Below are 9,576 nucleotides of genomic sequence, written 5' to 3'. Positions count from 1 at the left end.
GCCCACGGTACATTGGATGGTTTAGGGGACTAATTGTAAATTTGTAGGACTGCTAAGGGGTTAAATGTGTTGTGCCTACCCCAACGCCCTACGCTCAGGCAACCAGATGATGTCCTAATCTGCATTGCCTGCTCATTACACTCAATCCAACCAAGAGATCACATGTGAAACTTCCACAGTGTCAGTAATTTTTAACAGGATTTGTAATAATGATCACACACAGGTGGATGTTTTATTGAAACAGTGATGATAATCAACAATATTTCAAAATAAAAGTCCAAGATACAACTTATACTAGTCTGTATGACAGTGGGGCTTCTTTTTTTTCCAAAAACAAAAGCAGTTATTACATATGCACATTAAAGTACTTTAGATACTGCAGAATATAAACAGATTTTAAAGATCAAGCACAGACAGTCAAACATCTGTCTGCAAAAACACAGAAACACAAGTTGAAAAAGGCATTACTTACTTTCATTCAGCTGAAAATACTATCATCCACACTGCAGGACATTTTTACTGTGCCTATAAAAAACCCAGTTAGAGATTGTCCAGACAGGAGACAGAGACCTATTTCCTTTCAAGATCTGGAATACTTCTCCTCACATTTTAACTATGTGTGTATAGTTATATCAGATTTGACTCGATGGTACGACAGCTAAACAGCACACTGAAATAAAATAAATCACATTGAAAATACTGTAAAATATCATTACACCGTGATATTATGTACAGATCTGACACAGTTCGTACTCGTGTATATACACAATACTGCCAAAGCAACACTACATTGCTGCACTATCAAAATGAGAGGCATCAATTTGAATTCTCTCTCTTGTGTAAATGTCCAGCAATCACCACTGGAAAATTGTCCATTAGGTTTAATATGTTTAGGAAGATTCTTCCTGCCCACTAATGCATTTGATCTAATTCAGATTTTCCTCCAGGTCAATTTGAGGCTATTTAGTGATCTATCGCTGACTTGAAACAGCATTTCCACTGCATTTCCATTGTCCCCTTCAGCTTGTCACCCATCTGCCAGCTGAACAGCTTTTTGGTTATTGCCTAACTACTACAGGAGCGGAAACATAGAGTCAACCAAACAGTCATCGCTGCTTATTCACGAAGGCAGTATTTTCATGTTTTTTGATATCTCCTTAACCGGCATCTTTCCTTATGTGAAACATCTGCTAGTTCAAATATCACCGACAGAAAGCAAATAAAGCCTCAACCTTACATTCATGATATTAGTGAGTTTTTAAACGTGTTGACATGAAAGAATCTGCTTTTAGTGACCAGCCCACGGAGAATTATCACTCAGCTCAACAGCAATAAGATAGTGGAGGTTTTACTAGCTAACAGGGCTAACGAAAGAGAATAAACATGCAATTTCTAATTGTTAAATTGCAAGAATAAACATTTGTAAATGAAAAAATAAGATGTTAGAAAACTAGTGCACATTCTGAACAGTTGTTGAGACACTTTTTAGACTTCCAACAAAAATGGAACCTCTACCTCACTCTGATGACATGGCCAGCTAAAGTGGCAGAGTGCACATTGGCTAAAACGGTCACCAGCTTTGAAAGAGCTTTATCAAATCAACCTTCAGGGTGAAACCGGTTTGTGTGTAAGATTAACAGATTGGTAGCCCTTTTATGAAACGATCCCACAATTTTAGTGTTAGATGAATAACAAGCGGCAATCAGTAAAGTCCCCGAGTCTGATATTTGTCTGTAAATCAGTGAAAGTCTGTGCTCCACACATGTGAGGAGACAGCAGTGTTTCCTCTGCCAGCAACGACTGGCATCATCAGTCGGTCTGGTTTTCAGTAAGGAAAACATATGATCTTTTTGATTGTGGTCAGCTGACTGACTCGGCCAATCACACAATCGCCACCGTTTGGCCATAAAAAGACACCTTGCTGGCAATGTCTGTATGCTTAGGATCAACGTCCTTCTTGATATCCTGCTAATTTATGGACTGAGCACATATGGTGCAATGACTCCCATTGTTTACCTAATATGGATGTGAAATCCCACAAACATAGTTAAAGCTAAAAGTCAGCTTGTCGGCTTCCCAGTGCGCATGTACTGTTGAGATAGGTGCATTATTGGTGTGTATTTATTTTACACACTGCAGTAATTTATATGCATTTTTAAATACATATTATCATACACAGGGACACACGGGGATGTTTGTGATTGTCCTGAAAGAACCCCCCACCCCAAAACTTTGGGACACATAAAAGTTTCATTATATGAAATGGAAAAAACAATCAATCATTAATTTAAACAGCAGCTCAGAAGCCTGCATGTTTAAATTCAGACTCCTGTGGTGGAGAACTGCGTGACTTCAGTCTGGAGGTCATCATGCACTGCTCTCCCACCCAGCTGATCCATACCTAGTCAGGCGGGCGGCTTCGCTGTCGGCGCAGGGGCACAAACGGACGCGGGCTCCCGCGTGCTGTTGCGGACTCTGGAGAAGCTGCTCTGCTCCGGGCGGGAGCGATAGGGCAGGCAGAAATCCCTGAAGCACCTTTTGAAGTTCTCATCCATCAAGGCATACAGCACAGGGTTCAGACTGCTGTTGGTGTAGCCCAGAGCTATGCAAATATGCCAGCAGGCCATGGTCAGGAGATTCTTGTGGTCAATTTTCACAGCGGTCTTGACAATGACGAAGATGTGAATGGGAGTCCAGCAGATTATGAAAACCGCCACGACAACCAGGACCATCCGGGTGATCCGCCGCAGGTTCTTGTCCTTCTCTTTGGAGCCAGAAAGCAGACGGACACTCTTAAGACGCAGGATCATCAGCCCATAGCAAACGGTGATGACCAGGACGGGCACCACGAAGGCAAAAATGAATACACAGATTTTTGTCACCGTGTCCCAGTACCTTTCCGGTTCAGGAAATCCAAGAGAGCACAAAGTGACTCCTGAGGAGGTAAAACAATTGCAAGTTTAATAAAAGAAGGAGAGGCTAACTGAAATTAATAACACAACTCAAAAGTCTGTTTTATTTTTCCTTTTAAACAGCCAGTATGTTTTCACAGAGCAATAGTATTTTCCAGCACCTCTTTTTTTTTTAACAGCAGCAATGAAAATTCCCTCACCTTCTTCTGTCACCTTGGTAACAGCCATGATCATCACGGGGACTCCGATAGCAGAGGAGAGGATCCAGATGGCGACGTTGATAAGCTTGGCTTTGGCGGGCGTGCGGAAGTCCAGGGCCTTGACCGGATGACACACAGCGATGTAGCGATCCACGCTCATCATGGTGAGCGTGAAGATGCTGGTGAACATGTTGTAGTAGTCAATGGCTATCACCACTTTACACAGGAGCTCCCCAAACGGCCACGTGCTCATCAGGTACTTGGCGCTCTGGAAAGGAAGGGTGCTGGTGGCGAGAGCGTCGGCCAGAGCCAAGTTGAAGATGTAAATGTTTGTGGCTGTCTTCATCTTCGTGTACCTGTTTGGTGGGAAGAAAAGTGCAGAGCACACTTTAAACAGATTGTGACACACAGCGGATGGGAACAATTGTCAGCTGGAGGAGACTGGATTTCTTCCCAAGGTCTGGCTGTTGCTATAACACAAAGAGGATGTCTCGTGTGGCTGACTCACGACTTCCATTAAAATTTTAAAAGTTACAAAGTTTTATTTAATTCATTTAACCATAAAACCAATAATCTGCTATTTCCTCTAAATAAATAAGATTTTTTTTAGGTGCATAATGTCATTAGAGCGCTACACTAAATGCACAGCAGCTCGTCAGCTTCTCTGGAGCCTCCATTAAAACACATTTCCATGTAATGAATTGATTATAGCTCAAAGCCCTCCAAACTCCTACTTGATTTTAGATTAAAATTATTTTGTGTGTGTGTGTTTTTTTTCTGAGTGCCAGCTTAACATTTGCCTGGCTCTTTTAATATGGATTGCTCCACATCAGCCCACAACATGACACTCTGTGGGTCACATTTGATTAAATTATGTTTCTGAAGTGTTTTGCTGTAAAATATCAGACTCTGAAAGGATTGTGGGAGACACATCTTATTCCCAGGTATAAAGACATCTATGTATTACAGCACTGATCTCATCCTGTGTGTAACTGCTTTGCCTGGGAGTGTGAGTGATATATTTAAAGTTTTCTTCATTTCTTTTTCCAAAATTAAAAAAGAAATCCCCAAAATCGAGAATACATCATATCGACACAGTATCGCTTTTTAAGGTTGAGCTTTGGTTTATCATCTCAATTTACAACCCCACTCTCTTACAGGAATAATTGGTGCAATTAAATAATTTCAGGGCTAAACTGTAGATTACGCTCCATCCTCTTCTTACATGTGGGAGGTGTGTGTGTGTGTGTTGTGTGTGTGTGTTGTGTGTGGGTGGGTGTGATGGAGAGCGGCTCTCAGGCGCAACTGGCACTGTGGGCAGTTACAAAGGGGACCATCACAAATAAAGTACGAGAGTGAAAATGGATTTCCCTCGAATAGAAATATGTGAAATCGTTCTGCTATATTTTAATGCGTAACATACAGAGTACTTTATGGTCATTTAAAATAAACCCTGATCACATAAAAGCATATTTATCCTATCCATATTGGGGTTTCTGTCATTTGTGCATGAGTGTGTCGCTTTTCACCTTTTAAAACGTGTCGAGCAAGTAAATTATTTTGTCTTCCTTTCAACACATTCCCTTTGGGTTATCGTTATCTGAATAGCGTGTCCTTCTTACCTGACCACCCCGTACATTACAAGCACGTTTCCCACCAGTCCCACCACGCAGACGAGAGAGTAGAGAGCCGTGATGCAAACGTGGATGACAAGTCTTCTGTCCTTGTTGGTCTCGTTGCCAGGAATGGAAAGCAGATCCTCAGAGCGCGTAACATTGAAAGGAGTTACTGAGACCGAGTAGAAATAGTCCGGGAGAAGAGTGGAAAACTCCATTGCGGGGATCCAGGTGAGAACAGAGCGCAATAATTCGAGAAGTACGAGCGCACGAAAACTGTGCGACAAATTAAGTCATCGGGCGCTCGGAGGATGTGAGAGCTGTGCCTCTGCGTCTCGCCCGCCCGCGTGTGAGTGGCGCGTGCGACTCTGCGCACTGGCGCACAAAGAACAAGCAGACCGTTTCCCTGACAAGTTCTTACCTTGCCTAAAGAGACTTTTTTTCAGAACGCGTGAATTAAAAATGCTTCATCATCAGACGATTGCCAGTCATAACCAAGATGCCATAACATGTTCTACAGCCTGACTCTTGTCACCGGGCGGTCACCATCACGTTACCACCTGACAGCACCAGGGAAACATTTAGCTTGCTTTTGATAGCATTACTGCATAGCAGCAAGTGCGTGGATGTTAGGGAATTACAAATGAAGTCATGTGATTTGGAACCGCCTTTGGGAGGTCGTTGTGAAAACCCCATGGAAGTCTGCAGATCTTAAGTGATACTTTGATAACTTTTTATTGATTTTGATATTTTTGAAAGAAAAAACACGCTGCCAAGTGAAACACTTTAAGAACTTTACACATTAATGATGTATTAGGGTAAAACGAGGAAGTCAGCCGATATCAAAAACGACACCAGATCACCAGCTTTATTAACAACTCAATTATGTTAACTGTTTTTTAATGGTTAAACCAGTTTATCATTTCACTCATGAATCCTATCAGTGACCTTTGTACCCTAATTTAGTAATTTTGCCTAAATAGATCTCGCCAAACACACTCTGTAAACCTGTGGTTTTCCTGCTGTTCCTGTCATCCATCCTAGTTATGGCAGATCAGTCAATAACTGTTTAGCGATGGGTTGCAAATGTTTAAAGAGTCTAAGTTGTAAAACCCTAATGTCCCAAATTACCGGCTTATGACCCTCACAGTACTGATCACAGCTAGTTGAGCAAACACACTGACGCAAGCCTACAAATGCATATGCGCCTTTATGTGAGAACTGTGTATTTACTCTGGGTGAATATAAGTGAGGGCCATTTTTTAGTAATATAAATGTGATGAAGCTTTTCTTGTCCCTGGATATCACTGTATCACTGTTGTGTTTTTACTTATTAGAACATTTAATTTGTTTACTAACATTAGATTTACTGAAGCTTTGCAGCCTAACATGTACAGCTGGCAGCAGATCATAGGTCCTTCATTACTGTTTTTCTGAGAGTACCAAGCAGACATCTTTTTCCAATTTTAATGAAAGCATTCATTTATCTGTAGCTGCCTTTCCATTAACCTGGACATCAAAAACCATTACAAACAGGCTGCAGCATGTAATGCTTTATGGCTCCTGAAATTGAGTGTGTCATGCATTTGAGTCTTTCTCTAACATGTGGGGTTTTTTTTGAACATGCACAGATACAGATTCTCCTGTGGCTGTATTAAAATTGCAATAATCGATGCACTCTGCAGACTGACCTTTAAGGAACAGCCATCAGCGCAGCACAAAGCAGTGAACGGGCAGCATTTAAATGGTAAATGGACTGCATTTATTTAGTGCTTACTTACTAGGAACATTCACACAGTGTGTTTGTGCTATACATACAGCATTTGTCCTATTACATACTAATGGACATGCTGGAGAACATGTTAGGTTTTCAGTATTTTGCCCCTGGAAACTCAGACAGGCAATGATCAAACCATCACCTCCAGTTAATGGAAGAGCCATAATCTCTGGTAAGCCATAGCAGGTAACACCTTTGCAGTGTCTTTGAAATAGACTATTTGTGTCTCCCTAAGAAAAGAGCATTTTTAGATTTCACAAGCTTGTGTTTTGTACTGGACTGATCTGCCAGTTGTTCAGTGTTTGAGTGCTATGAAGTCTGGTGAGGAGGACTGTTCCTTGAGAGCAGCCTGGTTAACATTTCTGATGTTCAGTCAAATGTCTGTTGATTCTGACTTTTAGTGATCCTTTACTTTTCCATCATTTTCTAACTTGCTGTTCTTTTCCTTTAAAATCTCTGTGAGATTTCCCATTGTCTTTTTTGTACTCTTTAAAACTGGCATGCTCTGTCTAACACAGCTGCACAATTCAATTTAGTGGTGCAGGTGGCAAAAACAAAAACTGCTGGGACCAAAGTTAGGCTTCTGACACAAGAGTCACACTAAGGCTTCCTCACTATTTTCATTCCTTCCCATGAAACTTGAACCAATTCCTGCAACATAAGGCTAAAAAACATTCAGTTCTCAAACCCTGGAAAATGTAAGCTGAGAGTATCAAGCAGGTGCTTTTCTGGGATTTTTAAAATATATGTTGCTGTTACAGATCATTTGAATAATCTTTATTATGTGGTGCAACTTTATCTATAATAATGTGGAAAAATGATTATTAGACTAATATATTAAAATATGAAAAGTAACTTAAGGTTTTAAACAAACAGAAAGTAAAATGTTTGCATCCAAAGTATAATTGAGCAGAAGCAGAAAGATGCTAACTGGGAAATATTAACACAAAATGCTGTCACAGATATATGCTGATATATGCTAAGACTCACACTACTGCATTCCAATTCAGTTCACTTTACATGGAACCAGTTCACAACAACAGTTGCCTCAAGGTGCTTATTATTACAAGGTAAAGACCCCACAATCATGCAGAGAAAACACCAACAATCAGACAAACCCTTATGAGCAACCACTTGGCAACAGTGGGAAGGAAAAACTCCCTTTTAACAGGAAGACACCTCTGGCAGTTCCAGGCTCGGGGAGGGTCAACCATCTCGTTGGCCTGGTTCTGCCCTGCCAGTGGCACCTGCACCATAACTAGGCCTCCTCCTTTTCTTGGTGGCTGTAATGACCATTTTAACGTCAATGAAGAGAATTGCATTGTGGGATAGTTATCTTGTGGTATTTTTGTGCTGTATATTAAAAATGAGTAATTCTGCACAATCTTTATTTTCATGCCCAACCTTTATGATTAAATGGCTCGTATAAACAAGTTTGAAAGCACTACAGCTTTGTCATTCTCAACAGAGTACCGTGCTAAAGTGTCATGTGCTGATATAAAAGTGCCTCAAAAGTGAGCGTAAGCTGATAGGAAGGAGGCGCGTAGGTGGAGAGGTCACAGTTACTGTCACACAGACATTTTCCTTCAAACATTTCATTAAATTCAGCCCACAAGCTCTGCTGAGGGCTCTGTGTATATCTAGCTTATATACTTACACACTTCTGGCGGCCATGATCACAGCAATCAATCTCAAAAACAATAGTTCAAGTGGGACAGCACATCCCACCAGCATTAAATGACTTACTCAGCAGTTCAGAAACAAAACTCACTCCATTTAATTTCTGGGTGGGAGAACAATGTATGCCACAGAGGTTACGTTGGAGGACTATCTACTCTGTTAATGAATAGGACTAAAAATACTGTAGTGTGTTAGTTCTGTGCAGGTGCTTCCTATAATCAAAGAGTGTGCACGTTGAGATGCATGTTTCTCTGTAGACAGTTGTTATAACTGGTGGAAATATGCTGCAAAGGAGACAGAATTGGGTCTGGACATAGAGTCACCAGCAGGAACAAAATGCTGCTGTTGCTCTTGTTTATATTCTCCTCGCTCCTCGGGGAGAATCACTCATGATTAGTGTGTACAGGCAGTGTGATTACCCGCATCACTCATCAGCCCAATGGAAACCTTGGGAAACATTATGCTGCTTTCCTGAACCCATTCATAGCAGGGAATACAGAGTACGGGCAAATGAAAGTGAACTCGTTGTTGGGTTTTTGCATAAACATACAACGATGATGTTGCATATTTGATTTCATAATGATTGCATAAGACAGGCAGACTCCTGTCAGCTCCCGACAGATTGTTTAGTTTTAATGAATAATTTTAAATAGATTAACTTTTCAGTGTCTATACATTGCATTTTCACATTGTATTGTGTGGAATTAGTCCCCTGTTTCGTGCACGCAACAGCAGTTCTGATGTGATCCAGAATACTTTAACTTCTTAAAGGTCAGAGAATAAAGTACATGGCTTGACATTTTATTTCCTCACGTTGTGAGTTTCTCTTCTGTTATTACATGGATGAGAAACTAAAAAGATAATATATGGAGGCTTTTTTAAATAATATTATCATTTAGCTGTACGTTCTGAATCTGTCAGAGCTGAAGGACAGTGGAAGCAATTACTCGTGCTCTGTCTTAGCTGTAAGATTAAAGGACATTTTGTTAGTTACACCTTGTGTTACTACCTGATTAAACCTCCTTTTGCCTTTAGACCTGTTTTAATTACAGGGTTCTGGAAACATTGCTCAGCAACAACATTGGTCCATATTGCCGGGATAGCATCCGACGCGTGCTGCAGAGTTGTTATCTTGGAATCTCTCAAATCATCCCAAAGGTAGTCTGTTGGATTGATTTGTGGTGACTGTGGAGGTAATTTGTGCACAGTGAACTCATTTTCATATCCAAGAAGCTGTGTTCAAAGTGACTGAAATCGCTTTTCTTCCCCATTCTCTTTTTTTTTGCCTGTCCCGTTTGGCTCTTTTGCCATCAGAATTATTGTCTAAAGGCAAAGAAAGATGCCCAACGGATTTACTTTACCAAATTGACCATCCCAGCCTTGCCGTAATG

At 40.9% G+C, this 9,576-nt stretch overlaps 1 protein-coding gene across 1 annotated transcript; it reads right to left on the bottom strand.

Annotated features, from left to right (window-relative positions):
- Positions 1-466: 466 nt before the first annotated feature.
- oprd1b (opioid receptor, delta 1b) lies at positions 467-5,330 on the bottom strand. Its single transcript, XM_005744473.1, has 3 exons — positions 4,735-5,330; positions 3,113-3,468; positions 467-2,935 (listed from the first exon to the last, which is right to left on the bottom strand). Exons 1-3 carry the CDS (start codon positions 4,944-4,946, stop codon positions 2,406-2,408), a joined length of 1,098 nt encoding a protein of 365 aa, XP_005744530.1. The 5' UTR covers positions 4,947-5,330; the 3' UTR covers positions 467-2,405.
- Positions 5,331-9,576: the final 4,246 nt, after the last annotated feature.

The sequence above is a fragment of the Pundamilia nyererei genome, unplaced genomic scaffold (assembly GCF_000239375.1).
Source record: "Pundamilia nyererei isolate P.nyererei 1_Seehausen unplaced genomic scaffold, PunNye1.0 scaffold00144, whole genome shotgun sequence".
Lineage (NCBI taxonomy): Eukaryota > Metazoa > Chordata > Actinopteri > Cichliformes > Cichlidae > Pundamilia > Pundamilia nyererei.
Note: the sequence above shows the minus strand (reverse complement) of the source record. Positions and strands in the feature narration are given on the sequence as shown.